This window comes from Canis aureus, chromosome 32, assembly GCF_053574225.1.
Source record: "Canis aureus isolate CA01 chromosome 32, VMU_Caureus_v.1.0, whole genome shotgun sequence".
NCBI classification, from domain to species: Eukaryota; Metazoa; Chordata; class Mammalia; order Carnivora; family Canidae; genus Canis; species Canis aureus.
In genome coordinates, this window is record NC_135642.1 from 36967011 (window position 1) to 36986820 (window position 19810).

At 35.3% G+C, this 19810-nt stretch overlaps 1 protein-coding gene across 6 annotated transcripts in view; it reads left to right on the forward strand.

The window, feature by feature from the left end:
- PIAS1 (protein inhibitor of activated STAT 1) overlaps nucleotides 1-19810 on the forward strand; it is a 115623-nt gene that overhangs the window by 60819 nt on the left and 34994 nt on the right. For all 6 annotated transcript variants that reach the window (XM_077881632.1, XM_077881638.1, XM_077881636.1 and 3 more), the window contains 4 exons: nucleotides 8957-9041; nucleotides 9308-9355; nucleotides 12731-12821; nucleotides 13718-13852. In XM_077881632.1, coding sequence (XP_077737758.1) covers nucleotides 8957-9041; nucleotides 9308-9355; nucleotides 12731-12821; nucleotides 13718-13852 — 359 coding nt within the window. The remainder of the gene's footprint in view (nucleotides 1-8956; nucleotides 9042-9307; nucleotides 9356-12730; nucleotides 12822-13717; nucleotides 13853-19810) is intronic.

The following is a 19810-nucleotide window of genomic DNA, read 5'->3' on the forward strand; positions in this document are numbered from 1 at the left end:
TAAGCAATTTGGTACCTTGTACAAAAGCTTTAAGAAAGTGTCTATCCTTTGACCCACCCATTCCGTTTCTAAGAGGATGTCCTAAGGAAATAATGATTACACAGATACACACACACACATACACATACACACACACACACACACACACACACACCCAAGGAGGGAAGAAAAGCATTGATTGTGGAAGGAAAAAATTGAAAATGATAAAGATGTCCAGCAATAAGAGATTAGTGTTATATTATGCACATCTCTATAATAGAATACTATGTAACCACTTAAAATGATGACAATGATGTTTATTGACAAGGAAAGATTTCATTGCATGTTTTTAAGTGAAAAAAATGTATTCCCAATTTCTGTGAGAAACCGTATCTTAACATGTGTGTACACATATGTGCATATGGGTATATATGGGAAAGTGCCTGGAAGAGTATATACGACCGTATATTTTGGCTGTTACCATCAAGTAGTAGACTTTTAGATTTTTTTTGGACTTGGAATGGTTGTATTACCAAGGGGGGAAAAAAGGAAGAAATGAAATTTTTATAAAAGAAAGGAAAACTAACTTCTTTTTTTTTTTTTTTAAAGATTTTATTTATTCATGAGAGACAGAGACAGAGAGAGAGGCAGAGACACAGGCAGAGGGAAAAGCAGGCTCCATGCAGGGAGCCTGACATGGGACTCGATCCCAGGTCTCCAGGATCACGCCCCAGCTGAAGGCGGTGCTAAACGGCTAAGCCACCGGGGCTGCCCCGAAAACTAACTTCTTAATTATAGTTTATTTTCCTTTTCTGTTTTTGCATTTGAACATTGGTCATCAGACTTGGTTCATAGCTCGCTGGCTTGATTTGACCCAGTCCTGTTTCTTAAACCACGAAACTTAAAATAGCCTGAGGGCCTGCCAGCTGTAAGAGAATAGATTAACCAGATAAAATATTTTTACTTTTAGCTTTAAAGTTACCCAGGAATCTATAGGCTCATTTGATTAAGTCGATCTGAAAACCAGCTACTAACTCAGTAAACTATCAAAAAATAATTGAAAGACAAAATAAATAGGAGTTAAACTCCGGAGGAGAAAGATTGTGAAAAGCACAGGCAAGCATACTGAAATGAGTTTATTAGGAACCTGCAGTTAGAGTATGATAAAATGAAATCAAAGGGTTTTATTGAGCTGAATAGTATTCCAAGTTACAATTGTTCCCTCTTTCTTAGTATTGGTAATTCTGTAGGAGTAGAAAAATTCATGTGTAACTTTTGCTGTACCCCAAAGAACTTTAACTAGATTTTATCCTGAAACATTTGCCATCATGAAAATTCTTGAAATCTAGCAGTAGAATATCCCAGCCCTCTAGTTAATGTGTGTGTGATATTACATTGGATTTTGTACAAGATATGTAAAACAAAAACTATTGTAAGGGCTATACATAATGCAGTCTGAAGAATTTTAAAAGTAAAGTTACAAATAAATCAGCCTTTTCTGGGTCTTTTGGTCTTTCAGTAGTGTGTGTGTGTGTGTGTATATATATATATACACACACACACACACACACACACAATTTTGCTTATGCTCTACATTTCAAATTTATATTTTGCCTTTTTATCTTAATGTTTTATGATTGTGTTTCATGTCATTAAATATTGTTTAAAGAAACCACCCATTTTAAAGATAAAGTAGTTTGTCAAAGCACTGTTAGTTTGTTGATGATTTGATGTATATGCCTTCATTGGAGGAAATAAATTTTCTACAGCCTTCTGTCTTAATGGTAGTTTAGCAGTCTAATGCTGAAAATATATCAGTCCCAGCTCTGTTTTCAAAAATTACATAGTTGTCCAGGTTTTTGGTTGTTTGGTTGAATAAACTAGAGATCTCATTAGAGATTTTAAGTCTGACATTTGTATATAGGTACTTTAGTTTCACTTTCCCCAAGACAGCAAGAAATATTCTATAACAGAAAGATGACTATTTTTAGCTTTTCTTTCTGCTGGTGAGGTGGAATACTGAATATTTTTAGAGCAGTTGAAAGTACAGCCACTTAGATTAGCTCAGTGTTTCTATCATCAGAATCTCAATAACCTTGTTTATTTTATGTATCTAGGTTTTACCTTCCAATGTTTTGAGTTTATGTAAATTACAACATGATTCCTCTTTTTACTCTAGTTCATCTCTCTGTGGAGCAGTGTGTAAAAAAAATGAAATTTTAAAACCTTAATTTTCTCTTTACATGTTTTGTGTTTTTTGAATTATAATTTTTTTCCCGATTATTGTGGGCAGTGCTTTCTTTTCTTTCTTACAGATGAAACATTAGTAATTAATACTTACAGGGGGAAGGTTGTTGAAAATCTCCCATGAGTACAGTAAGCCCCTTAGTATTCATAAGAGATATTCCTCCATAACCTTTGTAAGTATCCTCAATTAGGAACACCACTAGGACATTTCATCTTTTCTCTAAATTGGAACATAGAGTAAGTGAAAAGTTGAATGTCTTCTGTTTTACCTTCAGTAACTACAAGTGTACAACAATTCAGGTCACAATGAGAGGCTGAGGTACTACCTGCAAGACACCAATTTCTTCATCCTTCAAATAGCCAACAGTCAAAACTCTGGTCTTAGCAAAATTTCAAAAGTTTCAAATTAATATACATTCTAGAACTTTAGAGACCTTCAAGATTGGTTATAGTGATTCAGAACAGTAATTAATGCAAAACCCTGAGACATTAATATAATTTCCTGATACAGATATGAAAACACTTGAAGATCTCATATTTAAGTGTTAAGATCAATAACTTAAACCATTCACATCTGAACCCATTGCACTCTGACTTTTGCTCCTCCCATTCCACTGAAACACATATCCAGCCAAGGTCACCTATGGCTTGCTGGTTGTTAAAACACTTCTTTTTTTTTTTAATTTTTATTTATTTATTCATGATAGTCACAGAGAGAGAGAGAGACAGAGAGAGGCAGAGACACAGGCAGAGGGAGAAGCAGGCTCCATGCAGGGAGCCCGATGTGGGACTTGATCCCAGGTCTCCAGGATCACGCCCTGGGCCAAAGGCAGGCGTTAACCACTGCGCCACCCAGGGATCCCGACTTGCTGGTTGTTAAATCCAGTTCTCAATTCTCATCTTACCTGACCTCTGAGCATTTAACACTGTCCACATTTGCTCTGAAATTCTTTTCCCTTGTTATCAAGGACACCATTTTCCCCTTGCTTTTCTTTCTGAATTTCTGGCTATTTCTTCCTTGATTTGCACCTTTAATGTTGGTAGTTCTTCAGAGTTTTTTTGTTTATTATATGAATATTCATTCATTTTATTGATTGATATTTGGCATAAGAACAATCTTAATGGGAACTGTGTAACTGTGATGAAAATAACAAAACCTTGAGGATATGAATAGATGGACACAGATACAATACTTAGAGATGGCAAGATTAAAGATGTAAAGATATAAAGACTTCAGCTATCAAAATAATTCGTAGGTTTATTGTAATTCTACTCAAAATACCATTAGAGCTATGATTTTTAAAATTATAAAAATCCTAGGTTTTAAAAATCAGAAGTTCACATAAATGAATAAATATCTAAATTGATTAAAGTTCTGAAAAAAGAATGAGTGGAGAGCAACTTAACTATAAGATATTAAACCGTAATCTATACCAATTAAAAAATAGAGTGCCAGCACCAGGATAAAAAAGACCAATGGGAAAATAACCCGGAAATGGAACATGTTGGATATAAGCATTTAACACATGAGAAAGGAAACACACATATTCATAGGGATGAGAAGGATTGTTTAACATATGGTGTTAGTATAACTGTAAGCAATTTGGAATAACAGAAATTTAGATTTTTAAAATTTAGATTTTTAAAATACTAAAATAAGTTCCAGATGAATTAATAATTACATAAAACAACAAGCCAAAGAATTGAATTGTGTATTGATTAAACCTAAGGAAAGGAACAATTAGAACTTGCAAAGGATATGGTTGACAGATTAGACTACATAAAAGTTTAACTTGTATATCATCCAAAATATAGCCAAATGAAGAAATATATAGCAGCCTAGGGGAAATATTTGCAGCAGATTTCCAAAGGTTAATGTTCTTATATATGAAACCTCTGTGCAAATATAAAAATGGGTATAAGACAAGATTGGATAATTAAATAGGAAACTAAACAAACGGGGAAAAAACTTTTTTTGGGAGGGGGAGCTCTTTAATGCTAATTAAACTACTAACGAGTTACCATGATCCACCCATTAAATTAGCACAACTCTCACGAAGACCATAGTAGGGGGTAAATAGTAGATGCATAAATTGCTGGTGGTCTTACATATAACCTTACAACCATTTGAAAACCACTTCCGTGATGTGTCAAGATTCATAAAAATCTCCATAATTTTTGACCTAGAAATGCCACATCTGGAAATTGGTCCAAAGTAATAACTACCCTCCCCTTTCAAAAAACAAATATGAGCCCAAAGATGTTCAGAGTTGTTTCAAATAATGAAAAATTAGAAACAACCTAAATAGCTAATCAAGTGAGTAATTAAGTTTTTCATACAATGTGATAATTAAGATTGGGTAATAGAGATTAAAATTGAAAAATGTGATAAGGGTGAATTTTAAAAAATTATTATATTTTGTTTAAAGATTTTTAAAATTTATTCATGAGAGACACAGAGAGCGAGGCAGAGACATAGCCAGAGGGAGAAGCAGGCTCCTCAGAGGGAGCCTGATGCAGGACTTGATCCCCAGATCGGAATTACACCCTGAGCTGAAGGCAGATGCTCAACCGCTGAGCCACTTAGGCATTGCAAGGGTGATTTTTTAAAAGTGGACTTTATGATTAAAAGGAAATATGTAAAAATGATAACCAGTTATGATGAAGGAATAAGTCGATCATTCTTTTCCTATTTTCCATGATCCAGTATAATGCTAGGCTGCATTAAAAGAAATATACCACCTAGGTTGGGGGTCCTAATGGACCTGTATTATGAAAAGAACATGGGCTTTGGAGGTGTTTAGATCTGAGTTTCTTTTTTCTTTTTTCTTTTCTTTTTTTTAATTATTTATTCATCAGAGAGAGAGGAAGAGACACAGGCAGAAGGAGAAGCAGGCTCCACGCAGGGAGCCTGATGCAGGACTTGATCCCGGAGCTCCACGATCAAGCCCTGGGCCAAAGGCAGGCGCTAAACCACTGAGCCACCCAGGGATCCCCTAGATCTGAGTTTCAATTCTGCTTCTACTTAACCTAGTATGAGGCCTTGACAGTTGCATAATGACTTTGAACATCAATTTCTAAATGTGAACAAGGAGCAGATACCTTTTCTTCATGACTCTTGTGTAGATTAGCAATAGTAGATGGTAGTTGTGCAAAAATACTCTTTTAGTCATATCACATCTGGAATAATATATCAGTTTATAAGCAACCATAAATCTCAGTGACAGCAAATAAGGTTTATGTCTCGTTTATGTTAGTTATTAGTTGCAGATTGACTGTGACTCTGCTTTATGTTCTTTCCACTCTAGAATCAGGGTGGACTGGAATGAAAAATGGTGAAGCCAAAGGATAACTCATAAAGATCTGCCTAGAAGTGGTACACTTAGACTCACATTTCTTTGGCCAAGGCTAATGTCAGTGGTACTGGAATAACCTTCCCATAGGGATGGACTAGTACAGAGGGTCAACAAATATTTAGAATAAACATATATGCTATGACAGTGTGTGTCCAGTTCTTGCTGTTACTTTAGGGGTGTTACAACCTGGGCGATGTCCAGAGGATCAGAATGGTGAGTAATTCTGCAGTCTCCCCTGAAAGACAATGGGAAGAGTTGAGAAAGAGGGACTTGTTAATGCTGTCTAAAATATTTGAAGAATGACTGTCACTGGATATATGACACTGATGAGTGGAAATTACAGCATTATGTATTTTGACTCAGTATAAGGGCGTAAGGAAGAGAGCAGATAGAAAAGAAAATTGTTGGATGTTTGAAATACCTTAACTTATTTATATTCAAAATAACCCTATGAAGTTTTGTGTGTATGTGTGTGTTTATGCTTAAATATTAGAAGAGGAAACTATCACAGAGTGAATGAGTACCTATGGTCATATGACAAGTAAGTGGCAAAACCAGTTTGGAATCCGGGTCTATGTGATCTCATCTCTTTCCACTAAATTTTGCTACTCTTTATAGGGCTGCACGCTTTCTTACAATTAAACTGTTAATACCAGCCATCTTCTGCCTGACAATGTAACCGCCACTCTTCTCCCACCTCTAAAAGGGTCCAAACAAAACATGAGGAAGGATTGAAAGGAGAATTGAACTCTAGAATGGTAGTCTGCAAACATGTGATCATATACACCTCTCAGTAAAATCATTTAGCATATATGTATGTGTGTGTGATATCTATTAAACTATTATACTAATATTCTGTATGTTATAAAACAAAAATAGAAGTTTAAAAAGGTTTTATGTAAAATTTTAGATATTTTTATAAATTAGATTTGAGATTTCATGTAAAATCTCAACTTTTTAAAACTTATTTACAAGGTAGGTAGATACTTTCTCTTGTATCCCTGTGGATTGTCTTGTGTACCTTTTGAGACGCATACCCCCAACATTGGAAGTGAGTATTTTGGATAATATGTTTGACTCTTTTTTTCACTTTGAGGATTCTGTGATTCTGTTTGGCCTGAGTTTTTCTGAAACGGATAATAGTAGCTTAATTGCTTTCAGAAGAGTTTTTAACATAGTCTATTATCTAAGACAAAACTCTAAGTTCTTCACTGGCATTCATTTTGGAAATTAAGCTTGAAAACCACATAGATGAAAGATGCTTTTCCAGATAAATTGTAATAACTTCATGAGCATTATAATCTAACAAGTTTGTAAATAGAGGTTGTTACTAAGTAATAAACCTCATTTCTATGTGTGACACAAGCAACTCCTTTATTTTACTCATGTCCTCTATATCTAAATCTGCATGTGTGTGTCCAAAACTTACTGTACTCCTAATTCTGAAATGAATCCTCAGATTTTGCCTAAAGAGAAATACGAATTTTTGTACTTGGGAAATTATTTTAACACTGTTTTAGAATGGAGCCAGAAATCTAAATTAGGCTAAGCCTACTGGATTAAAATCTTCATAGAGATCTATCCTTTAAGAAGCAAAGGAGTTACTTGTATTGTTTGATGGAGGAAATTATCTGCTTTTCTGCATTCGAGTACTAGGTTATCAGCCATTTGCCAGATTGGTACCTCATAATTAAGATAGCTTTCTGGTTAGTAATTCTTTCTTGGGGATAGATTCTTTAAAAAAAAAAAAATCCTTTCCAGTTCACAGAAAGCAGAAATGCAAATCTGGCCTTTAAAAGATACTTCTATATTGAGATGGAATTGTAGATCAGCAGTAATCTTTTCCATTTTTTTCTCATCGTGAACATTTATACAGATTTTTCAGCATGGCATACTGCAATTTGGTAGTAATTGTAGAGGAAGTGTTGCTTGCAAGTCAGATCAAACCCTGTTTAAACAAGAGATGGCCAAGTTCAGCTACTTTTTCTTTCTTTTGCATGGGTTTAAATGGCCCAGAGTCCAGGATTTACTTGGTAGTAACTTTTAGTGATTCTTTTGTCCCAGAAAATTACCCTTGAAAAGTACAGTTTAAATAGTTCGGTATTTTTAAGCTGTCATATTCCTTCATTCATTCAGCAATCATTCATTGCTGCTGCTTTTTTTTTTTTTTAAGATTTTATTTATTTATTCATGAGATACACAGAGAGAGAGAGGCAGAGACAAAAGGCAGAGGGAGAAGCAGGCTCCATGCTGGGAGCCTGACATGGGACTTGATCCCGGGTCTCCAGGATCACGCCCTGGGCCGAAGGTGGTGCTAAACCGCTGAGCCACTGGGCTGCACATTCATTGCTTCTTTAAAGTCCAAGCACTGAGGAAACCTTAGTGCTTATTTTTAAAATATATACGTAACTGGTATGAGCCAATAGAATTGTTGTTCACAGCAGTATACTGTAGGAATCCCTACTCTTACACAGACCAGTCCTTACTTGCCTGCTCTCTCATTCTTTTCTCTCTCCCTACTTCCCCTTTCCCTCCCCCCCCCTTTTTTTAAAGATTTATTTATTTATTTATGAGAGACAGAGGGAGAGAGGCAGAGACACAGGCAGAGGGAGAAGCAGGCTCCATGCAGGGAGCTCGACGCGGGACTCAATCCCAGGTCTCCAGGATCACGCCCTGGCCCAAAGGCAGGCGCTAAACTGCCAAGCCACCCAGGGATCCCTTTCCCTCCCTTTCTTCCTCTCTTCATTCCCTTCCTTCCCCTCTTTTTGTAACTCTTTCCTCCTTTGAGATAGTGACCATAGGCAGATTTTGAAATCAAATCAGATGATCTAAGTTTAGGAGAAACTATGTATGATATTCACTGTATAAGCACTTGCATGATATAGTTAGGCAGAAGATGATAAAGTTCTTATTTTGCCTTGAAGACCAAATGTCACTTCACCTGTGCAGATCTCCAGATGGGTATGTTTGTTACTTAGCTCAAGAACCATGTTATCTTTAAATGAGTTTATATTTTTCTATTTTAAATAAAATTAAGATAAGCATGTTTTTATACAAGTGTGCTTTTTATTTAGATGAACACATTTATATGATTAGATAATTTTTGATAAGTGTTTCTTTGATTATGTGTTTTCTGAATTTGAATCCTGATATGGCTTTTGGAATTAGCCATTTTGGTGCTATTTCTGTTACATTACAACTGGCACATTTCTTACTTTTCAGTACTTTAATTGCCTTGTTATCTAAACTCTAGAATACATTCCAGTTAATTAAAGTCATGTCAATGATTGGGCTTGTTTTGTTTTTTTCTTGCTGTTATGTTCTCTATTGATGAATTTGAAGGTAATTAAAAGTATAATTCTTTTCTTCTTTAGCATCAGACAACAGTCAGCGCTTTCGAGAAACCTGTTTTGCATTTGCATTGACACCACAACAAGTGCAGCAAATCAGTAGTTCCATGTAAGTTCTATTCAAGTGTAACTTGCATTTTAGCCTTTGAAACCAGTAATGTGTATAAAGTGATTTTTTATTTTTTATATGTGTATGTATTGGGGGACCATTAGTGTCATGCAAATATTAGTATTGAAGATACTATTATAGTGTTAGTTATCCAAAGAACACTTAAATCTCTGATAATTTGAAAAACTTATGGAATAACAGTGTCTTTGAATCAGCTTTCATGTGCATATTTTCTAAATAATTGTAGTTCTTACTGTCTTTTCTAGGGATATTTCTGGGACCAAATGTGACTTCACAGTGCAGGTCCAGTTAAGGTACAGTGTCACCTATAGTATATATCCAATGTTTAAAATTTAATAATTCTTAAAGATTTTAAAAGATTATGTAGTTTTCAATAAGTATATTGAAAATATTGGGTTTAGATGTTTGGGTGAGGGAAGACCTTCTCCTGTTATGAAATTTCCTAATTTTTATCCAGTTTACATTTTAATATAACAAATCATGTGCCATATATCTAACCGTGTTTCTCCATTTTGGTTGCCTCTAGATGATTGAGAAGCTCCAGCTAATGTTATATTTAAATGATATGATAGTGTGGGTTCTCTAAAACTACTCTTTTTGTGATAGTGCAAATGCTTTATCTGTATGGAAGACAAACCACTGTAAATAAGGGACTAGTACTTAGGTTAAGTTTACAGTGTCTCACAGACTAACAAAAACCAAAACAGTTTAATTTGCTTTGCTCTGTATTTTAAGTCATTAATTTAAAAACACTGTTCTAGATTTCACAAGACATCTCTTTATAGTTTTGCAAAGATGAATGGAAAATTTTCCAGTATAGATTCACAATTTCCCCTTATTCATTTTCTTTTCTTAGCTCATTTTTTTCTAAGGCTATCTAAGATTTCTTTTTATGTTAATATGTCTGTCTTATATAAACCATCTTATGGTACTTTTTTTTACCCCATGACTATCCCTGTGGGAACCAAACTGCTCCACAGTAGTCTTGTCGCAATAGAAATAGAAGAGGAAGTACAAGACAGTTGTTTTCCTCAATAACCTATTTTCCCTAAAGTGGGAAGGATAAGTCAAATAGCCCAGTCTCAATAATTGGATCTGAAGATGTGTGTATAAATAATAAATACATTAGGAAATCAGAAAGAGAATAAAGCGCCTGCTCAGTGCTTCAGGGAATGTGAAAACCTCTGATCTTGGTTTAAAAATTGAGTGATGAAAACAGCGAGAAAGCAGAGGAGAGGTTGAAGTCTTGATTTTAGGGGGCACTGACAAAGATGTTCCTATGTAAAAGGTGCTTTATCCTCTGTCAGAGGCAGAATATGATAATGACTGAATAAAGGACTAAAGTATGATGCCTTCATAATTACATATTGCTGTAATTTTGCTTACTTCCCACATCAGCAGTTTATATTTTGGTCATACTGATACATGACGTTATTGTTTCAAACAGTGGATTTTATTATGTTTTTTAAGATTTTATTTATTTATTCATGAGAGACACAGAGAGCGAGGCAGAGACATAGGCTGAGGGAGAAGCCGGCTCCTCATAGGGAGCCCAGTGTGGGACTCTATCCCAGGACCAGGTATTATGCCCTGAACCAAAGGCAGATGCTCAGCCACTAAGTAATCCAAGTGTCCCTCAAACGGTGGGTTTTAAACTGTTGCTTGGAGCCACTCTTAGGAGTCTGTGCTGGGACCCTCACTCCCCCTGACACTCACACACTCTGAACCACAGTAGTAGTGCTGCTTAGATAATCTTTTGCTTCTGGGTTAGTTTTCGTTTAAAGAAAGAATCCCAAGACTAAAAGAAAGTTTGAAAACCATAGATCTAGAACAAATGATCTAGTTCCTGTCTTCAATATTTTATATTGATATATATACGCATTCTTTAATGCAGCAACAGGTATGGTTCATATTCCAAAGGAACGTCTTCTTTCTAGGATAGATCAACTCTCTGTTTCATAGGCTCTGAGGGAATCTTGGTAGTTAAAAATGTTTTAGCCATTTTCAGTTCAAATTTATCTCCAGAACTTGATGAAAAAAGAACCATTTTGTATTATATTTGGTAATTGTTAGGCAGTCTTTGCGTTTTGATAAAATGGTTATTTTTCATCTCAGCCCCCTTACCCTTATTAACTAGGTCTATAATCCCCATGTATTATTTAAGTTGGGAGTGTATACCTATCTATTATGCTAATTATAAATTTTATCTAAAGCATGAAAATAAATTTGGTCAGAATTAGGTTCAGTGTTCTATTAGATTCCTACTCTGTTCTCATTTATGTATCTGTTTTCCCTCCCCATCCCCATGAACTCCTTCACAGCAACTTTCTACTATTCCTCTTTTTTTTTTCTTTTCCCTTTAGTTTGTTAGAGTGGCTTCGATTTTCACCTTTTACTTAATTGAATAGGAATCAACTTGTCATATAAATCATTCTTTTCTATAGCTTCAGGCAGCCAGAATCCATGTTTTAAATTTATCACTGCATTGGAATAATTTATTAAAAACATGGTGGCACCCTCTTACTGTTGCAGTATAAATAATTGGCCTGTAATAGGTTTTGCTGGGCTTAGAGATGATCTTGTGAGCTTTGACATCTGTGTTGCTATGTATATTTCAAGAAAATCTTTGTACATCTACTGATTCTTAACCCTTTTATGAGTCATTATCCTTTTGAGAATCTGATAGAAGCTAAAGATTGCTTCCCCATACAGATGAATATATATATGTACATAGAAAATTGTCCCAATTTGTAGATCCTCCCATACACAGATTCCACAGCCAACAGGTCGACCTTACACTGTAGAAGAAGGAAGATGTTTGTGTATAATAAATATTTCACAGAATTCCAGTAGGGTTCTTCTTAACATATAACTCAGAGATGCTGTGAACATTCTGTAAAGGTAGGATGAGCCTCAGCTGTATATTGTGATTAAGGAAGTTATTAAAATATCTTAAATAGCAAATTAATAATTTACTTCTTTATCTGTGTAAGCATGAGCAGAGTGAGAATGTACAAATTATGTAGCCATCCATAGTTTTCCAAAAAGATTATGCATTTAATTTAGAAATTAATGTTTTCATGAGTTTATATAATAGTATTTTAAATGTATGTGGATAGAGTACAAATAATGTTATTTTTCAACACCTTCAATTCTCATGGAATAATGGAGTACCTTAGCTTAGTGGAAAGAATTTGGTCTTAGGGATGGATTTATAGCATTTTCAGTATATTATGCTGAGAACCAAAAAAAATGAATGTTTTGTAAGTTTGGGAATTACTGTGTATTATATCTCCCTCTTAGAAAATTACAGTGCATGTTACCCTAGCTCTGAAATGTTCTATATTAAGATAACTTAATTTTTTTATTCAGAATTTCTTTAATTTTTCCATTACAGAGCCTTTATTTTCCTTCCTAGAACATGCTTAAGCAAAGGATTGGATATATTATGACAACTGTAGGTTGATAGTCGTGATCACTGAAACTCTACATTGATAGAATTATTTATTTTCAATTTGTTTAAATGTGCTTATCCATCATGGGACATGGCTAGCTTTAGTAGTTTTGGTTGTGTTGTTAAGTTTGACAACCTTTTAGATTAGCTATTGAACAGAAATATTGAGGTCATCCTTTAATAAAGGAAGTTAAATTTGTCCTTTATTGTTTAGGTTTTGTTTATCAGAAACCAGTTGTCCGCAAGAAGATCATTTCCCACCCAATCTTTGTGTGAAAGTGAATACAAAACCTTGCAGCCTCCCGGTAAGTCCTAAAAGCTGTTTTTTAAATGCATTGCCGGGATCCCTGGGTGGCGCAGCGGTTTAGCGCCTGCCTTTGGCCCAGGGCGCGATCCTGGAGACCCGGGATCGAATCCCACGTCGGGCTCCCGGTGCATGGAGCCTGCTTCTCCCTCTGCCTGTGTCTCTGCCTCTCTCTCTCTCTCTCTCACTGTGTGCCTATCATAAATAAAAAATAAAAAAAATAAATAAATAAATGCATTGCCAACATAGCTATCAAATAAGTCATGACAGCTGTTGTTAATCATAGTTTTTCACTAAGAAAACATCTTTATTTTTGATGTATATTCATGTGACTACATGAGACACTTGAACCAGCTTTGTATAATTAACAGCTGTGACATTAGCTGTGGAGACAAAGTCTAGGACTTGGAGTTGGGTGTGGTGGTTTTAGTGTTATACTAGATTTTAGGGGACGAGAAGTTGTTTCACCAAAACCTCAGTGGTACACATGTGAATCTGGAAGCCTACGGTAGAATAGGGGAGGGTTGCTGGGTCTTTTTTTGGGGGGGTCGGGGGGATGCTGGGTCTTAAACAGAGAACAAGAGTGCAGGATGTTACTGGTCACCTTTAAAATGTTTCTTATATAGTTATCCAAGTTCTCGATGAATTCATCCTGATTCTTAAGTTTTAGAGATTTGTAAATTCTATTGCCAGTATTATTCTCAGGCTTACTATATAATGAGACTGTAGGATTGTTTAGGGAAACAGGCTTACAGATATTTGCTTCTTTGCTTTTTAATGAAAATATTCATATTTTCCAGTATGTAGAGAGGAAGTTTTTTGTTTGTTTGCTTTAGGAATGGAAGTTGAAGTGATTGTGGAAATAATAAGTGGAAATAAATGATATTTCATCCTTAGGGTTATCTTCCACCTACAAAAAATGGTGTGGAACCAAAGCGACCCAGCCGACCAATTAATATCACCTCACTTGTCCGATTGTCCACAACAGTACCAAACACCATTGTTGTTTCTTGGACTGCAGAAATTGGAAGAGTAAGTAGATTTTTATTTCTACTAAATTTTAGTAGTATAAAGGAAGGGTTAATCTCCATGGCTACCTGAGCTTTGTATGTAAATGATATTGTAAAATGAGTTGCAAAAGGATTTATTTTTGTCTCAAAATGAATTTTCAACATGTTCCCATTTAAAAAATGGGATCATGCAGTGTTCGTTGTTTTATAACCCGATCCTTTCACTCAGCAGTTTATCATGAACGTCTTTTTATGTCATTACATGTTCATCTGCATGATTTCTAATGGCTAGATCATATTCCAGTATGAGTATGCCATAATTTAGTATATTCCCTATTGTTGAGCAGTTAGTTGATTTATTGATTGATTCATTGCTGTTTCAGAGACCATCCTAGCAGCTACAGCTTTGGATACATACATCATAGTTCCCTTACATTCCCAGAAGTGGAATTGCTGAGTCAAAGAGCATGCAGAATTTTAAGAAATGTTGTATACTTTGACAGATTGCCTTACCAGAAGATGTACAAATTTATTCTCTGACTTTTAGTGTTTGTGTGTCTCTTGACCCATACCCTGTCAATACTTTTATCTTCTTTAAAATCTTTACCAAGGTTAGTAGGTAAATAAAAGCACCATGTTGCTCTGATTAGTGCTCCTTTTGTTACTACTAAGATTGATGAACATATTTTGTTAGTTGTGATTTATATTTTAAAACTATATATTTATTTCTCTATTGCTCTTATTCTTATTTATGAATTCTTTATATATTAAGACTTCTTTCCCATGTTATAAATATTTGTTTCCAATATATTTGCTTTTTACTTTTCTTTATGTGATTGTTTAATGTTTAGAGGACTTAAATTATTATAGAGCCAGTTTTTAACCTTTTTTTTGGGGGGGGGGGTCTTTTGGGAAAGACTGAGTCTTTCCTCCTCAGTCCCCATCACACTTAAGTCTGTCTGCCCTTCCCAGGCTTATGTAAATATTTATTTTTATTTTCTAGACTTTTAAGGTTTTTTTGTTTAATCTTTTAAATATTTAATCGATTGTAAGTTATGTATGGTGTGAAATAAGAACTTACATTTTTTAGATAGCCAGTTGGTCTAACACTATTACCTAAACAAATGCTGATTCAAAAGCCATCATTACTATGTATTTGATTTTTATTTATCCTATGTTTCTGAATTTGTTCTATATTGTTTCTATATTTTGTATTGTCTTGCATTCTGTTTCTGGGATAATTTCAGAATGTTTTTGCTTATTTCAGTTTTATCCTGTGAGCTCATGTCTATTCATTAATTCATTTGAAATGCATTGAATGCTTACAGTATGCCACACACTGTATTGAAAACTGGCAGTACCATAGTGAGAAAAGAAAGTCCTAATGCTTTTAGAGCCTGAGATCTGGGGCCAAGTGGTCAAAAACAAAAAGGTGAACATACTTATTAGAAGGACTATGAAGGAGAAGTGTGCGGTGATTTTTACAGTATATTAAAGGGTACTTTGGGGGTGCCTGGTGGCTCAGGTCATGGTCCCAAGGTTCTGGGATTGAGTCCCCCGCAGGAAGCCTGCTTCTCCCTCTGCCTCTGTCTCTGCATCTCTCTCTGTGTGTCTCTCATGAATAAATAAATAAAATCTTTTTTAAAATAAAAAGAGTACTTTGAACTAGGGAGAGCTCAGGTGGGGCTTCCCTGAGGAAGTAGTGACTGATACAAGAGTTAAGGGTAGAAGGAAGCAGTTTGGGTGAAAGTTTCAGAGGACACAACCACAGACAGAGAGCCACAGACAGCCTTGTGGCACAGGGGTGAGCATGGTTCTTTTCAGGAAACTGAGAGGGAGCCACTGGGGCTAGAGTGCAGAGAGTAGGGAAGACCAGTGCACAGGATGAGGCTACAGAAGTGAGAAAGGGCCGAGCCAGGCAGGGCCTGTGAGGTAATGTTAAGGATATTCTCTTTCTCGGTGAGAATTTTGCGGTAGTATATTTCTGTTTATAAAAGATTATTCTTCAGAGTGGTAAACAGTTTGAATGGAGGCCAGAATCCTGCAGAGCAGTCATGTCTTCCGTCACGGCTTGGAGCAAGCTATCACTGAAGTATTAGTAGCAGAGAGCATGTGTTAGCCTGAAGGCATGGCAGTGGGGATGGAGAGAAGTCTCGGGTCGGTAGGACTGAGAGAGAAATTACAAATAGAAGCTGAGGGACCAGGAAGTGTCAAGGATGACTCCTGGGTTTCTGTTTGGAGTGAGAAGGTGAATAATAATATTGCTGAGATAGAGGAGACAATGAAAAAGGATTGAGTTTAGGTGTGTGTTTTTGTCATTGCTTTGGAGGACTAGATGGAGATAATCACGAGTTCAGTTTTGAAGCTTTTGTGTTTGAGATGCCTGGGAGATATTCTGAATAGGCAATTGATAATAAGCTGAGAGGCTAAGTTTGGGCTAGGGAAGAAAATATGAGCTGAGAGTGAGGGAGGCTGTGAGGAGAGCGGGAGTGTTGGAAGAGTAATTACAGAGAGGGAGCCGGATTTCCCTGCATTGCTCCCCCAAATCTTTCTAGGAATTGGAAAGAGATTGCTTTAAATTTGTATATTAAGTTAGGGAGGATTAATTTATTTGTAGTATTTAGTATTTCCATTCCAGGAACTGTATGTTTCTCTATTTATTCAGAACCTTTTTTATGTTCTTCAATAATTTAATAGGTTTCTTCTTATAATATTTCATATTTTTTATTAATTCCTATGTTGTTTATTGTTATAGTTGCTGTTGTCAGATCTTTTTTCTGTTATATTTTCTAAAGAATTTATTTATTGTTGATTTATTTAAAAGCTACTTACAGTCGAATATTTACTTAATAATACCTATGTTCATATATTGTTTCCAACAGCTTTTTAATTGGTTTCTTGGTATTTCCAGGTGGACAGTTTTAAGTTTGAAAAAAAGTATTGTTATACACGTAATGATAATCCTAGTACTTATATAATTAATTGTTTTTGTTCTGCTGTGCTGGCTAGAACCTTCAGAACAATGTTAAATAATGGGAGTACTAGTGGACATGCTCAACTTGGTCCTTATGAAAATGAGAATACTACTAGTGTTACGGAAATAGAATAATACTAATAGTGTTACTATTAATTTTTGACAGAACTTAATTAGATTAACAATGTACTCCTATATTGCTCTTTTACTGGATATCTTTATGAGACATGGATTTTAAATTTCACCAGAATACTTTCTGACACCTGTCAAGATTATATTTTTTTTTTCCTTTGCCTAATTAATTTGTCACCATCAGGTTTTTGAAATCCTTCTAAATGTTTTACTTCTAGTATACCTTGGGGTTCCCCTTTCTGTCTTCCTTTTTGAAGAGGGTGTTAACAAATGTTTTATTTTGTGCTGGGTTTTTTGCCCGTGGGTGAAACCTGTAGCCTACTGGGTATTTACAGTGACCTCTGAAAAAAGACTCCAACTGTGACAGAGGAGGGAGGGAAATATGGTGCTGATATATAGCATAAGAGAAGAGAGGAAAGCCTTTCAAACTTCAGAAAGAAGATGGTATGTTCAGTGATTTGAAGATGGTCTACTGGTAAGATCTTTGTGTAGACCCCAGTCTACAGGTTGGAGACCTTCTTTTTGAAGTAAAACATTGAAAGAAAATTGTTCTTTACCAAAGCCCAGAAGATAAGTTATTAGACTGTTTTTCTATCACTAGTTTTAATTTAACTTGTAAAGATACTCTTTGTGTAGGATCTCTTACTGTTTGGGGGATTAACTTGTGTTATTAGTTAGCACTGAGAAATGTTAAAAATATATCCCCAAAGGAAATAGAAGAGTTAGTGTTAGCTAAAGCTAAGGTGACAGTCATATTACAATAAGTGTGTCAAATCAACACATTGTACACCTTAAACTTACACAGTGTTATGTCATTTATATCTCAATTCTTTTTTTTTTTTTTAGGATTTTATTTATTTATTCATGAGAGACACATAGAGAGTCAGAGACACAGGTAGAGAGAGAAGCAGGCTCCATGCAGAGAGCCCAATGTGGGACTCAATCCCTGGACTCCAGGATCACGCCCTGGGCCGAAGGCAGGCACTAAACCACTGAGCCATCCAGGGATCCCCTATATCTCAATTCTTAAAAGACAATAATATTTTTTTAAAAAGCAGAACCAGTACAGAGCTTGAAGGAAACAAGTGAACTATATTGTAACTTCTTATCCTACTTCAGGATAATCACTGCATTTAGCATTTATTAAACTCTCATAGTTTATAGAAGAGTTTTTTAGATACTGGTATAGAGGACATTTAATGAGTAAATTATATCTTAATTGTGGAGAAAATGTCCTGTGAACTTGATAGACAGTTTTGAAGACTTTTGAGAAGGCATTTGACAAAAACATTAGTGTAATGCAATATTTATGAGTAGTTGGAATTAAGTAGTACTTTGAAGAGTTAGCAGAAACAATATATCATCTACTTAGAAGAGAGAACATAGTACGGTGAAAGTTTGGGGTTTTTTGCTCTGAATCTCTTTCAAGTGATGTAAAATTGAATTCCGTATTCTCAGTACAAGTGGCATTTGTTAATACCTGACATTTTTTTTTTTTTTTGATGCTGCTGCTGTTGCTTTTAAAAATTTGGTTACATGTTTCAACTAGAGTGAACATACCTTTTCACTGAACTTGTAGTTGTGGTTTCTACTTGATCTCTCCTTAAAAAGTTATAAAAAGCCTGAGGGGAATTTCTAGTACTGAAGATTCAAGCTGTCAGTACATAATTTCACAGTGTTAATTAGCATTTCTCCAGTTTCTATCATACTCGTAACATTAATCAAATAAATAAAAAAGGTGAGTAAGGGTTTTTTTTTTTTTCCCCAGAGGAAGTCTTTTAGTTTTATATTAGATTGGTGTGTTTTATGCTCTAAAATTTAGGCAAGTTTGAAGGTTCTTTGTAAATTAGCTTTTTTGACACTTCCTTTTTTTCCCCAGAAAATATGTAACACCTGAACATGGATAGGTTTCTGAACTCTAAATGAAAATTTGGCCTTCCAGAGGATACTGTAGGATATTTTCTCTTGGCGTTAAAGAGGGGAATGCTTTTTTGAAAAGTCTGAAATTTGTAGTATACATTGGACTAGTTTAGAAGGGTCAAAGCAAGCAAGATGTGTGAAAGCAAGAACTAGAGAACTCCACTAGCCATGACCCTTAAGTCCATTGTCCTGACTTACATACTCTTTCTTCCTGGGTTCTAGTGCCAGCTCTGCCACCAAGCGGATGAATGATAATGAGCAAATGACATATCTTTTTATGCCTCTTTTTCATGAACTCTTTACTTAGAAAAATACTTATCCTCCCCATCTCATATAGGCCTTCTGTGAGGTTTAAATTAAGTAGATAGTATATGTTAAGAGGGCTTCAGAAACTTTAGCTGTGAGCTAGAAGGTGGCAGTGCTTTTCCTTTTGCTTCTTTCCAAATCTCTTGATCTTCCTCTTGATCCCAACACCAAATGGAAAGTGGGCCTTCTCACTTAGAGCTCACTCTCTCGTATCCTTAATAAGCCTCAGCCCCTTTTCTTTCTCTTATTCAGTCATGTACCCTTCACTCTGCCTTGACTTATTAACTGTTTTCTTTGTTCCCTTCTTCTGCTACCATCTCCTCTACCAGTCCTCTCCTGGTAATGGATACTCATCTATTCATTAGCCAAACCAGCAGCTTCTCTTTGAGAATCTTTAATATTCCCTCTCTTTGTGATAATGGCTCACATAGGGTCTTTCAAAACTAGTTAGAGGTATAAAGAGAGATTTGATGGTATAGATTAGGAAGCCAATCTAATTTATAATTTTTAAATAGCTACTATTTTAGATCTATCTATTACTTACTGAATGTGGTTTATAGTGACTTCGACATCCTGTTGGCCTTGGTTTATATTTAGTTTTAACAGTGTTTTTTTATATAGTGCCTCAGGTTGATTAGCTTCAAGTGT